At 48.8% G+C, this 23,187-nt stretch overlaps 1 protein-coding gene across 1 annotated transcript; it reads left to right on the forward strand.

Moving 5' to 3' along the window:
- Nucleotides 1–225: 225 nt before the first annotated feature.
- Nucleotides 226–18,720, forward strand: LOC149325438 (uncharacterized). The gene is made up of 4 exons (XM_089564284.1): nt 226–345; nt 10,873–11,181; nt 11,430–12,528; nt 18,596–18,720. Exons 1-4 carry the CDS (start codon nt 226–228, stop codon nt 18,718–18,720), a joined length of 1,653 nt encoding a protein of 550 aa, XP_089420410.1.
- The last annotated feature ends 4,467 nt before the right edge of the window (nt 18,721–23,187 follow it).

Consider the following 23,187-nt stretch of genomic DNA (forward strand, 5'->3'; position numbering starts at 1 on the left):
CAGTGAAGGAATAGATGAGATTTTCTACGCAGCGTTTCTGACTGGCCAAGTGGTGCGGGTTTACATCGGTCGGGGTGGCTGTATAGCCGTCGCCTCGTCGAGGTCTGACGTCGTGGACAAAGAGCACTGCCTGGTAAACTGTCCAAAATCGTCATAATAAGTGACGATCACTGTCTTCGTTAGATGTTGCGGTTCATGGGTAAAGTTGGTGACTAAGATGTCGGTATGACCGTTGGCAAGTTCTACTACTCTTCGGGCTACACAAACTTGCCGAGCGCGTTCCAGCGACATGGTCGCTTGAGCGATGCCAAGGGTGCCGGTGCTGCTATCACACTTGACTTTGACGTATTTGCTGGCTCGCGGAGGGATCGTTATGTAGTCGTCACATAGGCGCAACACTACTCTGCTGGGCTCGCTGTTGGTGTCAACGGCTCGCTGGGCGGAAAAAGATACCATGAGCTCCCGAAGATCGATGACCGCACCATACTCTTGAAGGAAATCCATGCCCAGAATGAGATCTTTCGAACAGTCACGCAATGCGCCAAAGGAGCTAGTGAAAGTAAGACTTCGGTTCTGCATGCGGCAGCGGCTGACGCCTATTGGCGTCACTACATGGCCACTGGCGGTGCGGATCACGGGTCCACACCAAGGCGTCAGAACCTTACGGAGAGTCATGGCGAGCTGGCTGCTCATCACCGAAAAATCAGCGCAGGTATCGACGAGTGCGGTCACTTGATAACTGTCGTCGGTAACTAAAACTTCAGCAGAAACTAATCGTTCGCAGCACGTCGGTGAGGTCGTCGGATCGGGTGGTCGCCGCCCGGGTCGTCGCGTCGAATTGTCGGGTGGAGGCTGTTGACTCTGTGCAGTGGCGACGGCCCTACCCCCGGAGGACGCCGTCTTCAGTTTTCCCGGCGAGGGGACGTGCGTCTGAACTGACTAGAGGTTGAGGGCCGATTGGGCGAAGCAAAGCGCCTCGGGGATGGCGGTCGCGATTGGCACTGCTTCGAGGTCATCGGGGGCAGCACGTGAGCGGCGAGATACTCCTCTATGTCCTGCGGTCTTTCACCATAGCGCGGTTGAGGTGCATCCGGCGGGAATCCTCTCAATCCCATACGCCTGTACGGGCAATGCCGCAGAATATGGCCACACTCTCCGCAGTGGTAGCAGAGCGAGCGATCGTTGGACGTGCGCCACACGTGCGCTTTGCTGGTAGGAGTTCGCAGGTCCTGCTGCTGCTCCACGGGGCGCAGGTAACGGTGGGGTGGTCGAGGTCCGGCAAAGGGGCGGAACGCTTGCGGCACGAGGGCAGGTCGGCGCAGGGCATTGCTGTAAGACAGGACGTGCTGCTCCGGTAGTGGTGCTGGTGGTGGCTGCACCGCTCGCTGGATTTCGTCATGCATGACGTCCCCTGTTGAAGGTATGCTTGCCGACAGAAGATCCAAGTGGAGGTGTCGCAGTTCTTCGCAAACGATGCTCCGTACAATCACTCGCAGCGCCTCGTACCCGGGGCCTGGCAAGGACACGAAGTAGTGAGTGGCCGCTACATTCGCCTGACGGCCGTATTGGGCACTCCGTTCCTGCAACGAACGTTCAATGCTCGTAGCTTCTTTGGGGAAGGCGGCGTCAGTTAGCGGAGGGTCGCGCATGAGGCGAGCGAACAGCTGCTCCTTCACCCCACGCACCTTTGTAGCTTCGGGCATGGCAGGGTCGGCCCGATTGAAGAGGCGTGTCAAGTCCTCTATAAACATGGCCACGCTCTCGTTGTTCTGCTGTGACCTGGAGCGAAGGGCAATCTCAGCATTTTCCTTCCGTTCGCTCGAGCTGAATGTGGCGAGCAACTCGCGGCGACAAGCTGCGCATGGAGAAGGACGCCTCGTGGTTCTGAAACCAAGTTTTCGCCGAGTCGTGCAGTGCAAAATACACATTCATCGGCTTCCGCTCATCGTCCCACTGGTTGAATGCGGCCACATGGTCAAAACTGGCCAACCAATCCTCTACATCCTCGAACCGGTCGCCGTGGAAGGATGGTGGCGACCGAGGTGCGAGAAAGACGAACGGCAGAGCACGGCCGGAGCAGTGACCTGTCTGGCTGCCAGTGGTGGACGTCATAGCTCTTACATGCCTTGTCAGTGGCTCAAACTCGGGTTGCAGGCCTCGCAGGCGACGGCTCGCTTTGTGGACGGGTGTGGCGTCCGCGCGTTGGGGAGGAGCGTCACGGCTGTCGTCGGGGTCAGAGTACGTGGGATGGCACCCAGCACCTCCACCAAATTTGACCGACCAATGCAGCAGGAAGCGGGAAGCACAGACGTTTCTTTAGGACGAGGATCGCTGAACCGCCGAGCTCGTGCAAGACAAAGAAGACGCTCGGCCACGCGCTGGTAGACAAGGTGCGGCCATCAGGTGGCGCCTGCAGACGGTCAGCAGTGTGCAAATATTTGTCTATTTTATCTCCATTTTCTCTCCATGAACTTCCCAAAAAGTGCGTCTAAGGTCGAACCCAAAACGACAACGACTGGCTAACCATGTCTTACTTATTCTCAACTTCCCCCTATCAATATTTTAGGTGTATCGATCACAGTCACTAGTGGTAGTAAGGTACAAGTTTAAGTCCTGAGATATCCTCGGGGATACCCCATAAGATTTGGCATAACAACGGGGCACTGCATCGAGATCCGTTGGCGTAGTAGACGAGATAGTAGAACGTTGTCCAGAGTACATTACTATGAAAGTTGAACAGATTACAAAATGGAACTCTCTGACGATTTTGACACGCGCAGAAGTGTGAAATAATCGCTAATACCTATTATATGAAAAGGGCTCGTTTCCGATGCTTTAGCGCGAGTTCTTCCTGTAAAAAAATTGAATTATGTTCCTGAATTAATATGGCTGCTAAAGCGGCTCCAAGGTAGCTTTTTTCCCCTTCCTCTTCTATATATTGCAGCGAAATAAAGCAATCAAACTGAAGTATGTCACAGCACATATCAACACCTAAAACCTCATTTGTTCTTACATGGCGAAAATTATTTTTAAAAGTCAATGAAGAGTTGCATTTTCTAAATTTTGTGCACAGAGCTTCATCGCTACTACTCAAGCAATGAGGATATCGGCACAATAATTTTTTCTTTCATTTTCTTAGAACGCGCAAAATATTATGAAATAAAAAATTTTGAATTCGTGAATATTGCAACAAAACTGTATTTTCCGTTCACTTAAAAGCCGACAGGATGAGAAACAAAACAACACAAACCCAATTAAGTCCTTTGCTCCAACTGCTGAGAGTGCGGGTTTATATACGCCTTAAACTATATGGGAAGGATAGGAATTACGTTGTGCGCTTGAAGTGGACTTTCGGGGTTTTTGAATATTTCCAGTTGAAAACAATATCCCATTCCGTAATGTCCCTTTTCCCCGATACGAAAAAAAGTTTTTTAAAATCTCGAGTAAACGTACTTGAAAAGAGGAAAACCTGGGAACCGAAACCGAAATTGTATTTTGACCTAGCTATCACGCCCGGACAGGAGAACCTAAGACACTCTATCGTGTACGCATTGATTAGCTAAACTGGCGACTATATTGGAGAGCCGCGGTCAATGCTGGTTCAAAATCACTAAAAGCAAGCTGGACAGTCAGCAAGCGCAGAACAAATATTGGCGCCCGAGCGTCCAGTGAGGGTCACGCACGAAAGGCCCATAGGAATCTTCCTGGTTGAGTCCAAGAAACAGGAAATAAGCCCAAATGACTAGAAAACTCTACATAATGTGCAGTGAAAGTTTAAGTAAAATCTGAGAAGGTGGGCAAACACCTGGCTTTTGCCTTAAATAGGATATCGTTCTCTAGTATTGGCTTAGACTACGAGTGAATCTGTGACAGAAGAACTGCAGCGACTGGCAGTGGAGTGGGTTTTCTGCGCTACTTTGATCTCTCCTCTATTGCTGTCCTGTGGCTGCTTTCAGATCTGTCGAGCAGGTGCGGCCAGAGCCTGGGCTCAGATTTATTGCCGTGGAAGCTTGGTTTGTTTGGTGGTATGGTTGTATTTGCGAATTGTTCTTCTGTAATTCACCGCGCAAACATGGCGCAACAGTGTCTTTGGAACATGGTCTTATAACTGTGGGTTGTTCAGATGTGAGACGGTTGGTTTGGTTTGGTTTATGGGGTTTAACGTCCCAAAGCAACTGAGGCTATGAGAGACGCCGTAGTGGAGGGCTCCGGAAATTTCGACCGCCTGGGGTTCTTTAACGTGCACTGATATCGCACAGTACACGGGCCTCTAGAATTTCGCCTTCATCGAAATTCAACCGCCGCGGCCGGGATCGAACCCGCGTCTTTCGGGCCAGCAGCCGAGAGCCGTAACCACTGAGCCACCGCGGCGGGGTACACTCCTTTGAGATCGCAAGCATTTACGGCTGGAAAGATATTTTTACCTTTCGTTGGTCCTTCAATTCTCTCGCGCAAAGATTGCTTATTTATTCAAATTTGCTCCTCCACAATAAAATCGCGTTTATGAACAGCTCCCTGGGGAGGAAGGACCTAAATTCACTACTGCAGAAAATTTGTCTTCACTGCGAGATAAACGGCTAGAACGTGACGCAACGCGTGTGCTTACAAGTGCCCGTTAAGGTTTTTCCCCGCATTTAGCACTTCTGGGCGCAAAAAAGAAAACTTTTTTTTGCCGCCAACGCCTTTCTAAAATGGAAAGTGGCAGTTTGAATTTTTTTGTATGGCTCTCTAGAGAGGCCCTTCTTAGGTTGTAGGCTGCAAGGCAAGACCGTGACAGAATTGTTTTGCAAGGACAACCGTGCTTGGTATGCATATAGGGGAACTGAGCTGTTTCGTAGAGGTCTGCCGCTGCATCGCACAGTGCGTGAATCAGCTGCTCCGGAAAGTTTTATTTGTCTCACCATCCTTACTCATTGGAAGATGCGGAAGCACACAAACCTGAAAAAACTTGGGCATGTACTAAACATCCAACCTCTCACCTTATTCTCCTTAACTTAGATGCCAGTGTTAAAAACTATGAATTGACGGCTCATAATGGTGAGTAAAAAAGGGATTTGTAACCTCGTCGTTTTACACGCATTTGTAAAGCAGACACAGTGCGGTAATTAGAAGAGCGTTTCTGTGTTCCGGCCTCAAGATTTGCCTTTGTAAGATGATTTGCAAGGAAAGCTTTTGGAGGGGGTTCTACGACAAGGTAGAAAGAATATTTAGGTTACAGTTAACAACCAAAAACGTTCTCTTCTCATAGGCGAAATCAAGTACAAAAATCCGCAGCAGCATCGTCTGTGCAGTGACTTAGCAGTTCGGTTTTGGCGGAGGACTAAACTCTTTCCTTATGGAGAAAGCTCTAAGGTAAGAGTCTCCACGGGCGCTATTCTACCATTTGAATGCCAGATTTTTCAAAATCGTTTTCTTTTCAGGTTGCGACTGTCGCAGAGACCAAGGAAACGACACGTAACTGTTATATAGAGGACGAAAGTCTTCTATCACAGAAATGGGAGACCTCCATTTAAAAAAATCTTTACAGAGGGACGAAGATGAAAGGTGCTATTGCCATAACTCGTTCAATCAAATCCGTGAAGTTTTCACCAAAAACATTTTAACTCATTATCGCCGCATTTTAAGCCCCTGCTCGGAAATGAACGCCGTGACCAAGTGCACAACTGTACCCTAAGTTGTGTTCAGTTATCACACTGACTGTAGGATCCTGCACCTGGTTACACCATCTGGGAAAGAGAGACAACGTCATTAAATTAAAACGAAGTCGATGTCACATGAGCGCAATTGTTGAGCGCACTTTCAGACTCTATTAAATAGTGTGGGAGTGGCTCGTCCGGTCTCCAAGGAGATGTCCTCGACACAGCGTGACAAGCTCAGTCAAATACAAGCTACCAAATGACAAAGGAGGTGGTCGTTTGTTGCCCAGCTTTTGGCAGTAGCAAGCCAGGGAATGGGCCGGAGCCGAAGGTACACAAACAAAACAAACTTCATACTGCAAAGACAAGATACAGAGGAATTTCTAAACACTCGTAATAGCACATACAAATTGATCTACAGAACAATGCACCACATGGAAACTAACACTAGTGAGAAACTACGGTACAAGAAGTCGTGCACATAAAGTACCCTAATAAAATAGCGTTTCCAACAAACAAAACTCAATATGTTCACCGGGCACTAACACAACCACAACAACGACAGCTACAACCGCAGACTGGCACGCGTTCCATGCCTGGTCCGTGGCTGGACGGCACCGGTGTTGCCCGCGAGTCGTGCTGGCGCACTTCTCCGAAGCTTCAACTACGGCGCCGGATGACTGACAGCTCTCAACGTCATTGAAATATAGTACGCACCACGTCTGTTCTGTTTCTTCGCGCCAAGACAGGCTCGCACGTACACAGGTTAACCGTACACCTGCGCTTTCACCATCCCGTCTAGCGCGGGTCATCGTTGGTAAGACGTGTAGAGCGGCTTTTTGAGAATTCGAGTGGCTTCTTTCCGAACCGGCGCCGTCGCTTGCGAGCGAAGTGCAGAGAGCATCACTCAAAACGCATGAAGTAACTCGCTGTCCATCGGTAACCGGGGCTCGCTTCTCTGACGCTCTCAAATCGTGTACGGTGTGCGCGGACGGTATTCCTTCCGCTCCACGCGGGATTTACAAGTGCGACCCGAGAGTTTTTGTGAGAGTCGGTCCGCTCTGAAGATATCAGGGTGACCCTTGCCAGAATAACCAAACTCTCTTAATATATGAGGAAAGATTGCAATGTTGGCTGAGAAATTTAGGTCTTGAAAATATCGCTATCAGAGTGTTTCATAACTTCTTAAACGTGTCAGCATTCAGAGTGCAAGAATGCCGTCAGGGTATTCAAAGCAGCATTTGTACTGCTGCATTGCATACCGCTGTGTGCAATGAATGCAGTGGTCAATGAGGAGAAAACAATTTTTTAACCTTGCCTGTACATGCTTTCAGCGCAAGACCAATGGGAATGGTGTAGTGTAGGGGAATCGACTCAGCCATAACTGTCTGGCGATATCCTTGCTGTCTCTTAAGGAGACGGCAGTGTGTGTTAGTGACGCATCAATTGGTCCGTAGGAGGAGAGGGAAGTTTGTTAATACCTCTGGTAAATCATTCTGTTATCTTTGCGCTCCTTTGCAAAGCGCTGCCATCTGCTCTGTGACGACACCAATCGAGGCTAGTTGCAGAGAGACGCCAGCTGGGGGACTGCCCGGGTGGAGCCTGCATGGCGTTGTCGGAAGAACGCTAGCATAAATCTCCTTACGAAGGTGGCCGCGAAGTACTGCAAAATTACAGACCGGGTAGCTTACTATCCGTTTAGAAGCTAGTTAAATCGCTACTCGAATGAGGTCAACTTTAGACTTCATTAACCAAAAAAGGAGGCTGGTTTTCAGAAAGGATACTTACTCGGCGACGGACCATATTCGCATTATTATTAAAGGTTAAAGTGAAATGCGAGTGTGAAAAGCACGCAAATAGTAATGCACGTGAGAGGTATAAATTATGAGAAGGCATTTTGACTCAGTCGAAACTTCAACAGTCATGCAAGCATATTAAAGGCTCTGGAAAATATCTATAACGATTGCAACACGGACCATTGTGCTTCAGATTGAAGCTGATAATGTACACATCACGGAGGATGTCAGGCAAGGAAATGCTACCTCTTAGAGGCTTTTCACATAGCATTGACAGGGGCACTGAGAGAACTTGAATGGTAATGATTGAGGATAAAGGAATGGGGATAAAAGCTTGAAGGTACAATAACGCTCCGCTTTCAGGGTATGACTCGATAGCATTAGTGGGCTACTAACAAAAAATGAGGCATTGGTGAGTATATGCTTGCAGAGATCACTGGGGTCTTTGTACACTCTTGCCTCAGTGGTGCGGCTTTTAAGTGGTGCGCCACTGTCCTGCGATGGTAGTTGCTCCCATCGGTTGGGCCGGTGCAACCCGAGTTGGTCACTGCAAGCAAAATTCTCGCGACCATTCTTTTAACTGTTCCCTGCAACGGTGGTCAGCTTGCTCACAATCCGGTGGGAAGGTAGCGATCACGCAACAATGTTAACGTAATTTAGGTAGCCACCTAGGTTGCTTGTGCGAGGATTTTCTGCTCACGACGCTGACGACTACAACGACGTCGGGTTTCCAGCCTGACGGGATCCTTAACGCTGTTTTATAAGTTTCTGGTGAATACCTTTGTAGCCTACAACTCGCTTACGACATTGCCTTGCTAAGTAAATTAGCGCACGAACTGGAAACCTTGACAAAACACTAGACAGGCAAGCACGACGGTGATTAAAAAAAAATTAAAATAAATCGAAAAGGGCTCTAGGAAGACAATTGGAAGGCAACGGCATTCTTTCTGGGCTCATGAGTGGAATGGACGGAAGTGATAGATGGAATTAAGTTGTCTGCAAAGTGTCCACACGAATTTTCAGTCATAAGCTGCATGGTAAATAGAATAAAATCTAAGAGTTCATTGTGCAAGTGTTGATAAGCAACGTATATGTAAGGATAGCAGTGATAGTTACTAAATAGTTAGTAAAAATAGTGATAGCTCCCTATAGTGACAGTCAGTGCTAGAGGTAGATAGTAGTAGTGATAATAGAGATACTGATGATAGGTGCCGATGGTGGTACCGGTAGAGATAGAGAATGGTGGTTGTGGTGGTGATAACGATCGCTACTGATAGTGATAGTGAAGTTGTTAGTGATGTAGCGATGATGGCAGTGATGATGGTAGTGATAGTGATAGACAGTGATAGCGTTGATGATGATAGCTATGATCAAAGCGGTTGGGAAAGAAAAAATATGAAAGATAAAAAGTAAAAAATAAACAAAAATAAAAAGCTAAATATCAAAAATAAAATAACAACAAAACTTTAAAAATAAGAAAACGTAGGAAGAAAGACAAAATGGAAAGGCTTTCGGCATTTACGCTCTTAAGCAGACTTGAAGGTGCACTAAATAGGATCGTGAGTTGATCTTTTTTTCAACGGGAACTCGATCTACACGCTCGAAGTATTCAGAGGAACTTGTAATTATTGTGCTGTGCGGCCGATTTTTATATATCAAATCGAAATAAACGCCCAAGCCACCATCTTTTTTGAACTCACCTTCAGAAGGAATTCAGGATATGGCTTCAGAACTGGCATTTCGGTTTAACTGAGCGCGACGATCTTAATTTTCACGCTGTGAAAGATAATCAAAACGATATCATTACGGATGCACAGTAAAAGAAGGCGGTATTAGATTGTTTGGCAAGCTCTCAGCAGTCAAAAGATCTCAAGAAATGCCAAAACATGAGAGCTTCTAACCCCACAGATATTACATAACTGGTGTAGCTATAAAAGCTAAAAATAAGTGCAAGGTAACTGACATTATAGAAGACACGGCAATAATGATGTAAATGAGGTAGGCAGTTTTACACGGCAATGGGATGTTCCACCAGTAACCAATGCATAGGCAAAGACGCCATTAGGAGCAATGCAGAGATCAAAAGGAGCTGGTGATGATCAGGTAATAGCAGATCTTCTCAAGGACGCTACGGGGATTCTGCTAAAAAAATAGCCACCGCAATGCCTTATGACCTCGAGCATGCCACAAGCTTGGAAAAACGCTAGCATAATCTTAATCCATAAGAAACGAGACGTCAAGGACTTGAAAGATACAGACGGATTAACTTACTGTCAGTTGCCTGTAAGTTATTTACTAAGTATCGGTAATAGATTCAGGGCAACCTATGACCTCTAAAAACCAAATGATCAGGCAGGCTTCCATAAAGAATACTCGGCAACAGAGCACATTCACAGTATTAATCAGGTGATAAATGCGCAGAATATAAATAATTCATCTATAGAGCCTTCAAAAATTACAGGAAACCACTTAAGTCAGTCGAAATATTCAGAAGTCATGCAGAGAACTGCCTTTCCGCGTATATGCACACACTTCATCATCATCATTATTTTTGTTCATTAAAGGTCCCTTCATGTACGTTACACAAGATATGGCAGACAGGGTTTTCAAGCAGTCATGCATACAAAAGGAGAGATAAATACTTGTGCGAAAAGATTGAAAAAAAGGGTACTAGAAGTCATGTACAAGTCAAATTGTGTATGTAAAAAGTCAGGCAAAAAAGTATCAGTATATAAAAATGAAAGGCAATGCAGTGATGCAAGCAAAAAGACTGCAGGAAAGAGTCGTGGAAAAACATGCATAAATTCAGAAAAATGGAACATGCAGTTCAGATCGCTGGGAGAGGAGCCCGAGGAAAAGCAACTATTGTAGGGGTTGAAGTGATCAGTTAATAGCTGCATAAATCTGAAGGTATTATCTTCTGTGAGAGTGGTTATTCGCTTTTATTCGCATCTCAGTTAAATGTGAATCTTGCCACGATATAGGACGTTGTAAGAATAAGATGTTCGACTGTGAGAGCAAAAATCAATTCAAGCTAAACAAAAGCAAACGGAAAACCGAATCTGCGTGTTGCTCCTTGGCACAAGCATGACACCTATCTTCGTATTTACCGGGGGAGGTTCACTAAGGTGGAAAAGAAGGCGGATAGGTTGAATGAAAAATTATTTAGGTTGCCTAGTCCGCACTCAAACTAGAGGAGGCTATGAGATGCCCTTCTAACTGGCAGCTAGCTGGCCGTACTAGTCGAGATCCTGTTGTTTCTGCGGCCATGGGTAGGTTTTAGTATATATTCGAGGCGGTCCACCGTATACGACAGGCCAGTACTTGCTGCTTCCGTGACAGAGTCCTTCCCGGCATTCGGACAAAACCCTGATCTCCTACGGGACATCATCCGCTCTATTGTACGTGAAGAGCTCCAAAAAATTTGCGGTGCGTCGCAGCCAGCGGTCGGCTCTCTGGTTAGTGTCATCCGCGAGGAGGTGCAGCAAGTGATCAAACCTCCGTTGCTGGGTGACAAACCTCAGCCCTACCGGAATGACTTCCACCACCCGACATACGCTGAGGCCCTGCGACGTCCTGCCCCAGCATCTGCGTCATGCGTTCCTGACCACCGGCCGACATACGCTGAGGCCCTGCGACGCCCTGCCCCAGAATCTGCGTCATTTGTTCCTGACCATCACGTCCCGCTACCTTCCGTGCAACCGGCGCAGTACTTCCCGAATGATCGGCCACCTCTGCGCAAGGCGGACGTCTGGCGTGGCCCCGACCGCAGGCGTTTGTGCTTCCACTGTGGAGAACCCGGTTATTTATTCCGCCAGTGCCCATATCGTGAGCTCGGCCTGCAGGGCTTCCCCGCCGACGCACCCAGACCTCCATTTGGTCAACGACCCCGCGATATTGAAGAATACTTGTCTCTGCAGCGTCTGCCACCCTCCGAGCGACGGCAGTCAAGATCGCCGTCACCTCGCCGACCGTCACCATCATCGGCAAGCCATAACTTCTCACGACCAGCGCAAGGCCGGTCGCCGAGCCCTCGCCGGGAAAACTGACGGCAGCGACCTCCGGGGGCGGGGTCGCTGGAACTCGACGCTCTACAGTCCCCCCCACAACGCGAACATCGGCTGGCAGGAACGTGACGACATCGACGCCCACAGCTTCAGAACATGAGGACCGGTTCTCACTCGACATACCTGTACTTATTGACGGTCACAACATTAGCGCGCTGCTGGACACCGGAGCTGATTTTTCCATTTTAAGCGGCAAATTGGCAGCTCTCCTCAAAAAAGTCACGACACCATGGTCTGGCACGCAGATCCGTACGGCTGGCGGCCACATCGTCACTCCGCTAGGCCAGTGTACAGCTCGGGTCCAGGTCCGCAACTCCACGTTCGTTGTCAGCTGCCTGGTTCTCCGTGATTGTTCTCGTGACCTGATCCTGGGCGTTGACTTTCTCCGTGAAAATGGGGCCATCATCGATCTCCGTCAGCGCACAGTTACTTTTTCGACAGACAACGCCGATGACACTTCCCACACTCGCCCATGTCGCTCCGCCCTTCGCATTTCCTCCGAGAGTGTTTTCATCCCGCCACGCTCCAGTGTTTTTGTTACTGTCGACTGCGATGGGCTCCGTGACGGAACAGCAGTCGCCGAAGGCAATATTTCAATGTTGCTGACACACGGCATTTGTACGGCCCGAAGCCTCGTCCACATACGCAATGGTAGGACCCAATTACTGGTTACTAATTTCACCCACGAACTTCGGCACCTCTACCGCGCCACAGCGATCGCGTTCGCCGACCAATTAGCTGATGTTTCGGAATGTTTTGCGTGCACAGCCGTGGAATCTCCGAACATGTCTCTCGATCAAATTGACATCAGCTCAGGGTTGTCACAGGTTCAACGCCGCGCTCCCCGTACCTTACTACACCAATACACAGCCTGCTTTGCGTCTTCTTCGAAAGTTCAACAGACAGCCATTACGAAACACCGTATCATCACGAGTGAAGATGCCCGTCCCATACGCCAACAGCCGTACCGTATTTCACCTAAAGAACGCGAGGCCATCCAAACACAAGTGAAGGTGACGCTCACTGACGGTATTATTCAACCATCTCAGAGTCCGTGGTCATCGCCTGTTTTAGTTAAGAAGAAGGATGGAACGCTGCGCTTTTGCGTCGATTATAGGAAATTGAACACCATAACTAAAAAGGACGTATACCCACTGCCCCGTATAGACGACTCGCTCGACCGCCTTCGCCGCGCCAAATATTTTTCCTCGATTGATTTAAAGAGCGGGTACTGGCAGATTGAAGTTGATGAACGGGACCGGGAAAAAACAGCTTTCATTACTCCCGACGGTCTATACGAATTCAAGGTGTTGCCCTTCGGCCTCTGTTCAGCGCCGGCAACGTTTCAGAGAATGATGGACACAGTTCTCGCTGGTCTCAAATGGCAAACTTGTTTAGTTTACCTGGGTGACGTGGTCGTATTCTCCGAAACCTTTGACGAACATCTTAAACGCTTGCGGACTGTATTAGATGCCCTTCGGTCGGCCAATTTAACGCTCAAGCCCGAAAAATGCCACTTCGGCTACGAACAACTGAAGTTTCTAGGCCACGTTGTGAGCGCCGCCGGTGTCCAACCCGATCCCGACAAAACTGCCACCGTGGCCGAATTTCCGGTTCCTACCACGAAGAAAGCGCTGAAACGCTTCCTTGGTCTGTGCGCCTACTACCGTCGCTTTATCGCCGCCTTCTCCCAAATTGCCGAACCCCTGACCCGTTTGACGCGGGACGATACCCCGTTCGTGTGGACTACCGAACAACAGGAGGCTTTCATAGAGCTACGCCGACGCCTGCACAGAAGCCCTGTCCTTGCTCACTTTGATGAGGAGGCTGCCACCGAGATCCACACAGACGCCAGCAACATCGGCCTGGGGGCTGTCTTGGTCCAACACCAAGATGGCGTGGAACGCGTGATTGCATATGCGAGTCGCGTTTTATCTCGCACCGAAATTAACTACTCTACCTCGGAGAAGGAGTGCCTCGCGGTTGTGTGGGCCACGATGAAGTTTCGACCCTACCTCTACGGCCGCCATTTCAAAGTCGTCACAGACCACCATTCCTTGTGCTGGCTAGCCAATCTACGGGACCCATCGGGCTGCTTAGCAAGCACGAAGATGCCTACACGCTCTCCCGCGCACCAGTCGACCTAACTGATGACAGCATAGAGGACGACAGTCGTTTCCTTGGAGTGGTCAGCGATTCCGACGTAATGGCGAGGCAGCGAGATGACATCACCTTACGACCCGTCATTGACCATTTGGAGGGCCGCACTGCTACCATACCCCGGGAGTTTTCCCGGAACCTCTCCTCTTTTTGCATGCGCAATGGCCTACTGTTCAAGAAAAACTCGAGCCACGGCGACCGCGCCTATCTCCTCGTCGTGCCGGCAGACCTCCGTGCCGACATCCTTTTTGCCTCTCACGACGAGCCCACCTCTGGTGACTTGGGGTTTGCACGCACTCTCGCTCGAGTACGCAAGGCCTATTATTGGCCTAAACTTGCTGCCCCCATCCGCCGCTACGTCCGAGGTTGCCGTCAGTGCCAGCGCCGCAAGTCGCCTCCCCTCAAGCCCGCGGGTTTACTCCAACCAGTTGCACCTCCTCGTACGCCCTTCGACCAAGTCGGCATGGATCTTCTCGGCCCATTCCCCCTATCGTTGGCCGGCAATAGGTGGATAATTGTCGCCACAGACTACCTGATACGCTATGCCGAAACCAAAGCGGTGCCGCGTGGCACATCGTCTGAAATTGCGCAGTTCTTCATGCATCGCATTGTTCTGCGACATGGCGCCCCGTCCAGCGTAATCACCGATCGGGGAACGGCTTTCACAGCGCAGCACATGCACGAGGTATTCAAGTTGAGCCATACCAGCCATCGCAAAACTACTGCCTACCACCCGCAGTCCAATCGGCTCACCGAGAGACTCAACAAAACTATAGCAGACATGCTCGCTATGTACGTAGACGTCCAGCACAAGACTTGGGACGAGATCCTTCCATACGTGACTTTCGCGTACAATACGGCACTACCAGAAACCACTCACTTTACGCCATTTCGCTTTGTTTATGGGCGCGATGTGCACACCATGTTGGATGCCATGTTTCCATGCACTACTGACGACCGGGCGCTCACGCCACACGCCGAAGAATTTCTCCAAAACGCGGAGGAAGCCCGCCAACTCGCCCCAATGCACATCAGGAGGCAACAGGGCTCAGATGCACGCCGCTACAACCAGCGACACCGCCACGTCGAGTACCAACCGGACGACCAAGTGTGGGTGTGGACCCCTGTCCGTCGCCCAGGCATGTCGGAAAAACTCCTGTGCCGCTACTTCGGCCCATACAGAGTGTTGCGTCGTATAACAGATGTCACTTATGAAGTTCTGCCCGACGGTTCTGTGCACGGTACGCGCCGTCGACCCCAGCCAGAAGTAGTGCACGTACTGCGTATGAAGCCCTTTTTCACGCACTGACAGCGCTTGCACAGTTGTTTCGGTTTTTTTTTTTTTTCGCACAGGCCCGTTTTCCCCCTGTCATTTTGCCCCTTCGATTGTTCTTCCCCTACTTCCTTCAGTTAGCTCGTGGCGTCGTAGTGGTTTTCCGTATTCCCTTTCTTTTTTTTCCGGGAGGGGGAGTAATGCCACCAGGGGGCCCCTGGTGGCCCCTGGTGGCCCCTCGTGGCATCAGAAGAAAAAGAGGTGAGAGTTGGCTCACGCGCCCTGAGGGCTGATTCTGTTAGCGCTGCTGGCGAACGGTGTCTCCTGCCTTGGTTCCGTGACAATATCAAAGCTTCCCTGCTTCTAAATTCTCGCTTCAGTTCTCCGTACACAAGAGCCAAAAAGGCTGCCCAGGATAGCTACGAAAATTCCTCCATTGGCGTTGCCTTCTGGAAAAGGGGTAAATTAATCAGAGGAGACTTGTAAATCGACAACACATTCACTAGAATGAGGAGTCAACTGAGGAGTCAACGAAGCAAATGATTTTTCTTACCGATTCCCACGTCCAGGAGCTGTAATTTGACTTTCCACTGATTGCTGGGCCAGTCGACGTCCATGGTTAGGTTCGCACCCGAGATCACGCACATTCCTTTCGTCACTGTCGCGCTTGGAGGCACGCCCGCGCTCGTGTTGACGACCGGCGGAATCAAAGTGTTGAGCGTGATAGCGCCGCCGCACGGATTAGCTTGCACCCGGAGGGCCAGAGGAGCGAGCACGTCCTAGCCTTGCTCTACGTCTGCCCCGGCCTCGGATGCACTGGAACGGGGCTGGTTTACAGCGGTCGATTCCTGTACCAAGACACAGGGATGGTTGAGTTTTCACCTACAGGAGAAACACCGGTGAACAGCGGCATGAAGAAGGTCAACTTTCTAAGCAGGCCTTTAACCTTTAGTACTCCGAACTGTCTCGCACTGTTTCAAAAACTAAAATTCTAGTTTAACATTAGTATACGCTTCCTAAATCAACGGAAAACAGTGTAGGCAAAACTAGGAGTTACTCGGCATGTCTCTTGAACGGTCTCATTTTGAAACATACGCGCTTGACACATGCAGAATGCAAATTCCGTCTCAAACTTCATTCTTGTTGTGTCAAGTGTAACCCGCCCTGTACCCCGGAAGAAGCAGAGGAAGCAGCTATAGCAATAGCCGTCGCCCAAACCAGTGCGGTTCATATAGTTAGCGATTCCAAAACAGAAATATTTAACTTCGCCCGCTGACGCGTTCATCCTCCCGCGTGGCAGATATGGACAATGTGCACCCTAAATTCCGACCCGCCGCGGTGGCTCAGTGGTAAGGCGCCCGTCTACCGAGCCGTAGTACCCTGGTTCGAACCCAACCGCGGCGGCCGCGTTTCGATGGAGGCGAAACGCGAGAGGCGCCCGTGTGCTGTCCGAGGTTAGAGTCAGTGGAAAAAATTTCAGAGTATCGCAAAGGTCGGAATTTGACTGGCAACACTGAGCGGCCACTGCCATTTACCTTCCAAGCCGACTGCGTCGCAGGAAGGTCGCCGTGTTGGAAGAGCTTGATATTCGGTGACATATCGGGTGGAGTGTTCACTGAAGCGCAAATACTTCGTGCTCGGAGACAATGGTTACTCAGAAGAAAAAAAATATTGTTATTTTGTGCGAAGTAATGCAGCAGGCGGTTGTTTTGCTCTGCGATTGCGTTTACTGCAGGAACTGCACTATGATTGTGAGCAGCATCTTAGCGCTGCTATCGGGTGCTTGTGCACGCCTTTTTTCCCCTTCCGCGGAGCAAGCTATACGAAGGAAACATTTCGCCACTCCGAGCAGCAAAGAGACAAGCTCGTGCTTTTGGGCAGTGAGCATCGTGGACCGCCATGGAACCGCCGTCTCGTTCAAGCAGGACGAAACTACTTGACATTATCTTCTTCCCGTCCACTCTAGGCTTCTCGAAGTCTTCAGCACAAAAGTGGTCCTGCAAATGTTTGTTGTACAGTTAGAACAGTGATGCTGGTCACCCGAATGCTGGGCTGCCCAAGGAGGCTCCCAGGGCTTTTTCGAGTGAAGCCCTGTTTCAAATATGTGGAACAAGAAAAACATGGAAGATAGCTGTAATAATAAGCTTGAACACCCAAATAAAAAGGCGAAGAAAAAGAATACGTTATAAAGGTTTCTAAGTTTACGCAGTGACACTTAAAATAGCTCATTTGGGATGTAAACACGCAAGTCGCCACCAACACGCAGCTTCAAGGATTGCAAACATTCGACCCATTTCTATTTTTCTGCCAGTCCGAACACAACTGAACAGAAAGCGGCCGTTATGTGAACGTAAGACATGCCCGACCATGTTTTTATTGACTGCGATCGTCACGGTCCGCGAAAAACATGTGCCATGGGTCGAATGACTCGAGGCGCAGAAAGATCGTGCGAGTGCTTGGTGCACGTTAGGACGCGGAATTCTGGCGCGACAAATTTGTGCCTTCGCGTGCCACAAGCACGGAATAGTCGGAAGAGCCGCGTGTGTTGAGTAACAAGCGCGTGCACGTGTACCCGCGTCAAGCGGGAAAGCCGCGAACCATCCCTGCACGACTTGCGCGACGGCCTTGCTGTGAACTCCTATTTTCTTAGCATCCTATCGCTAACACCGCGTGCATACCTTCTTCTTACATACCTTCTAAAACAGCCCCAAAAAGCACTTACCTCGCACAAGCGTGTGTTTTTTGAAGGCTTGAAGTTCTCCCGGCCGATTCTGTGCAACTACGCAGAACGACGCTCTCGGTCATTTTTCCCGGTCGGAATCGAGAAAAAAGTCTTTCCGGACTCGGTTCGCTTGCTGCATCCGAAGGCGCAGCAGCCAGGCATGATTTCTTCGGTATCAAACACGAGAGCGACAGTTGCAACACGTGAAACGTCGGGAACCTGCGCTCTTCTCAGCCGGCCCGACCGGCGCTTGGAAGGTATATGGCACCCCAAGATCACGTGGTACGGTTGGGCCAATGACCGCGTCGGCGGCGCGGGGAAAAGAAATGCGGTACTCTGAAATTTTTTCCAGTGACTCTGCGATGTCAGTGCACGTTAAAGATCCCCAGGTCGTCGAAATTATTCCGGAGACCTCCCCTACCACACCTCTTCCTCTCTTTCTTCTTTCACTCCTACCTTCCTCCCTTCCCTTACGGTGCGGTTCAGTTGTCCGCCGATATCTGTGAGACAGATACTGCGCCATTTCCTTTCCTCAAAAAACCAATTTACCAATTTACCTAAATTTCGATCGGTGTATTGAGCTCGTGTGGGTGCCGGTTCACTCTGGAAGTCCCGGCAATGAGGCCACTGATAACATAGCCCGAGGACTCATTTGTCGGGCAAATGGCCACCCCAGCCGGGATTTCTCGAGGAAGCGGGCACACGCGTTCTCAGAACTGACTGAACAAGCACGCTTTGCCCGTCGACTCTGCTCCCCTCCCCATTCCCGCCTATCCCACTGCCAACAAATCCTCTGGAGGCGACTGCAGAACCGAACTCTTCCTACCCTTCAGCTTCTATCCTACTTCCTCCTCCTTTCCCCAGAGCCTAGTCTCTGTGGAGAATACCACGCCACCCCGAACCACATCCTCTTCGGCTGCCCTGCTTATCCTCACCCGCAGGAACAGCCCGCCATCAGAACATGGGAGGCCCTCCTTGCGTCGCAGAACCGGACACGCAATTTCGCTGTATGAACCTGGGGGCCTCCAGTGTCATGGCCCTGCTTGGCCTGGACACATGCGCGTAATGTGAGGGCTGTGCGGTGGCCCTGAGACCTTGCACGGTCGAAACTTGCTTGTATAATAGTTTTTCATTCATCCATCCTGGTAAAAAATAACTGCTTCCTGTAGTTCCAATAAGAAGCTTGTTACTGCCTGGTATGTCCTTGAAAACCGCAATCCGCAATTCCTGAAAATTTTATTACACCGCACAGACTAGATGGCACTAAGCGCTCGAAGGGGTGTGTCAGGCTGTAAGTCATTTTCTTTTGTAAAGCCTTTTACAAGCGCTATTGGTCATAAGTATGTGTCTTACAACATACACAACGCTGCATGAAGGTCACGCTTAATCACCTGACCTTCCCCTGCGCAGCACGCAACAATCGCCGTTAATGTTAATATTGTCATCGAGGGGACGCAGAGTCTCAAGACGCAGCTCAATGCTTCGAAATACCTCTCGGATGCTGTAAAGTAGCCTAGAGTTGACCGCCGGAAACATCTGACGGGTTGAACACACTAAGAACCTGAAATTAAAACTACACGCAAACGAACTGCCTGAACACATCGTTGAATTTTTGCTCCTAAACGTCAATGTTTCAAAAATAGAACTTTAGCACGAATCTCACTCCCAGCAAAATTCAGACAGGCTTCAGTGCTCTTTTCCTGCCAAATATTACCAAATTCTTTTCAGTATTTCAGTGGATTTGTTCAGTTGAACGTTTCCTTTTTCGCCCCAAAGGAGGCAGTACATGGTCGGATGCGGCAGAAGTCACAATGTATCTATTTGCTAATATCATTTCAATGATTTTAAAGTGACCGAAATTAAAGATCAGATAATGTTTTCCACAAACACATAGGCAGGTAGGAAAAAATGATTACAAGAAAGATACACTGTCGAGCATATTAAAAATTGAGTTTGATGGAGGTGAAATGAAAGAGTTGGTTTTGAAAAACATTTATCCAATAAATATTTGCGGAGAGGTGATTGGGGTACGGCCCTATAAGGCCCTTCCCCTCGCAATACAAGGTTCAGCCCCTATTACGGGGCCCCATTGGCAAGCAACACCACCCGCGTAGGTTGAACCAAGGCCTTTTTTGGGTCTTGAGGCCCTCACAGGCGAGCAGGGCCGCCTCCCAGCCCTCTGTGGTGGGGTTGGCGCGCCCGTGTGCTTTGCGATGCAAAGATCGCCAGATAGTCGAAAATATTCCGTAGCCCTCGACTAGGGCACTTTTCACTTCTTTCTCCCTTTCTTCCCTAAGTCCCTCCTTTATTTGTTCCCTTACGGCGCGATTAAGGTGTCCACCGAGATGTGAGACAGGTAGCGCGCCGTTTGCTTTCCTCAAGAAACAATTTTCAGTATTTAATTTTTTATTCATGCCTCCGAATTTTTTAATATTGGCAAACAAAAGATGAAGTTAGAACAACTTTTTTTTACAAGGGGTAGTAAAAATTTCCGTTCGTTTACACTGCGCTCACTGCAAGATTACTTTAAGGCTATGAAGGTGCATAGAGGTAGAAAATGATAGGGAACTGAATGTTAAAAAATGATAATGAACAGAAAGTAAAAATTAAAGGACATTTTTCGGTCGTTTCTTCCAACAGCTCAACAGAGACTCTTCATTTAAATGACGATGCTGTGGAGACCTGCCAGGCCTATGTATGCCCTAAGGAAGAGGAAATATTTTACTATGAGCCTGCGGCAGGGCTACTGGTGAGCTTGATGGCTGGCTTCCTCATCGCAGAACTCGGGTCTTTTACAGCAAACTAAAGTTACTAATTTCTATGCATGCCAATAAGATGATTAGATTAGAAACAAGTAAGAGCTAAATAATTTGTAGAGAACAAAACTCAGCTTACCAACTGAGCTTGCCGCGACGGCAAGCAGGAGGTAAGGCTAAAGCGAATATATCAATAACTCGAAGTGGTTACAGTGTCGGTGAAATGTTTACAGGAAGCCCCCAAGCTGGAGCAAATCTGTAATAAGGGAGCAAATTGCTCATTTGCATCCTTCCAAGTGCAGACATGCGGCTACGAAAAGAAAGCTGCGCAGCTTCCACAGAAACTGCGTATTTAAAGGAACATTTGAAGATTTCACGAAACATTTGACCGTGCACTGATATTTTTCTTCAGCTTGCAAGCCACCCAAGTGGCATTACAGCGAACGCGTGAAGGAGAAAAAGAAGAAGACCGATGACTGATATTCATTCAGCCCGAGGACATCATCATCATCATCATCTTGTCACCACCGTCCTTGATCCCTTAAACATTCATTTCACAGATATCCATACAATGTATAACAGCTCTCCTGTCGTGTGTTTTGCGCAAAAAACCCAGAATGCTTAGGCACAAACTAGCCTGCAAAAGCATACTCGCAACTGCCCTTCATTAAAAATTCCATTTCATGACATTTTCTCATCGAATGCAAAACTACAGCCCTTTCCTCTCCTTCATGGTTTGTAGCAGGGCCATCTAAGGTCCTTTCCTTCTCATATTCTCATTGCTACCGATGCCTCGCAGGATCGTGAAAAGGCAGGTGTGGGCATTTTTTTCCCTACATTGGGATGGCCCTTTTCACTCTGTCTTCCTGATTTCACTCCAGTTTATCTGGCCGAATTATTAGCAGCAATTTTAGCCTTGCGTAAATTCGATCCTACCGTTTCCCAAGTCATGGTTATGGCGGACTCTCTATCTATTTGCTCTACATTATCATCGCCCACAGAGCCTCGGTTATTACGCCAGCTGATCACACTCTATCTAAATTCGGTGCGGTTGCATTGGGTACCGGGGCACATGGGCATTCAGTTAAATGAGGTTGCCGATTCCTTAGAAAAGGCCTCTCTCTGCGGCCCAATAATTGCTGTCCTGCCAACCTGCGCATTTACAGCTGCGGTGAGGTGTCGCAATTACACATTATTTCAGGAATTTTCAGCCTCGCCGCTGACTTCAGCTGCCGAATATCAGCATTTTTGCATCCTTGGAGTAGTAAAGACTGGCGCTCGTGCAGACTGGAGGTCTCTTTCACGCGTTTTCGCTACCGAGTTCCTCTGCTAAGTTTCTACCTTCATAGATCTGGTCTGTAGGTTTCACCACTTATTCCTTATTGTTTTACCATCATTAGCCACGATATCAAATTCCACAAATTACCTTAACGCAGAAACTTTTAACACCGATTGGTGTTGATCTCAGTACTTTGCAGTGGGTTGACGACACGCCGGCAGCTGTGGAATTCTATTTTGACCGCATCTTCCCATCTCATGCGAAACACATGGCCACAAACATTTTAAACGGCATTATTTCTGGTCATATAGCGGAATTCCCCCATCATGTGGTGCTTTCTACTGATGCCTCCGTCAGCTGCCAAAAAGCTGCAGTTGGCATCTTATCGCAGGATTTGGCATGGAGCTATTCTGTCCGTATCCCAGATTATATCCCTATATTCTTTGCGGCATTTTTGGCTCTTGTAATGGCCCTGCACAAAATTCCGTGTCATGTATCTCACGTTATCATCCTGGCTGATTGTTTGTCAGTTTTAGTCTCCCTTGAAACTTCCCAAAAAGATTTTTTGTGCCGCTTCCTGCGATTTTTTGTCCCGTCCACTTTAAAGGAGGTCCGTTGTGTCTGGGTTCCTGGTCATGCAGGCATTCATTCCAACGAGGTGGCTGATTATTTAGCAAGGTCAGCTCTTGACGGGCCAGTAACGCATCCCGTCCCGAATTTCAGTCTACTGGCGATCTCCAGGTTTCAGCGGTTCCAACACATATCAGCCAGGTTACGTGATCCCTTACTAAATACTCCTGATTATCAGCACTTATCGTATAAATGGAACGTCCGTTCGTGTAAAACCAGGCAGTGTGAGGTATCAATGACGCGACTGCGGTGCAGGATTCCCAGTTTAAATTTATACCTATGCAGATGTGGCTGGTGTCCGAGAAACCTATGTGACTCATGCGGGGACGTTGAATCTGTGGTCCATTTCCTGCTCTACTGTCCAAAGTTCGCACTTCAGAGAAAGATTTACCTGGAGGTCCCTCTCTCCAGGTTAGGGCTCCCGTTATCTCTGCCAGTGTTGTTATCGTTCGGAGCGAGCGCCAAAGGATTTGCATTGGGTTCAATTTGTGGGAATCTCCATGATTACATAATTGCAACTGGTAGGTTGATTTGCTAACTCCTTTAAAAGTCTTGGAGTTTTTTATATTATTATTTTTCTCGCCAAAATGTTCTTTGTTATTTCACTTCAAATATTCTTCTGTCGTTTTTCATGAATACATTCTTCAAAATTCACGTTTGGCTCCGATATTTTGTCGTAATCCTATGAAAATTTCTTTATGTATACCCTATATCTTGGCCAATCGCCCCACGTGCGTATGTGCCATTATAAAGAGGTGAAGAAGAAGAAGAAGGTAGACACTCCCGGTGTTGCTCTGCCGTGTGCTTTTCTTTTGACTTTAGTATGCAAAGGTGAATAGCAACCCCTGCCTCCCGACTTTTGGCCGAT

This window comes from Amblyomma mixtum, chromosome 10, assembly GCF_055824585.1.
Source record: "Amblyomma mixtum isolate Tamu chromosome 10, ASM5582458v1, whole genome shotgun sequence".
Lineage (NCBI taxonomy): Eukaryota > Metazoa > Arthropoda > Arachnida > Ixodida > Ixodidae > Amblyomma > Amblyomma mixtum.

Bases quoted from the DNA above. Each gene is read 5' to 3' on its own strand.
- LOC149325438 (XM_089564284.1), top strand. From the start codon at position 226: ATGACCGTTGGCAAGTTCTACTACTCTTCGGGCTACACAAACTTGCCG. The intron at 11,182-11,429 runs GTCTGGCGTGGC...GGCAAGCCATAA, and splicing joins CACCTCTGCGCAAGGCGGAC to CTTCTCACGACCAGCGCAAG. The intron at 12,529-18,595 runs GTATTATTCAAC...CCTCACCCGCAG, and splicing joins GAAGGTGACGCTCACTGACG to GAACAGCCCGCCATCAGAAC.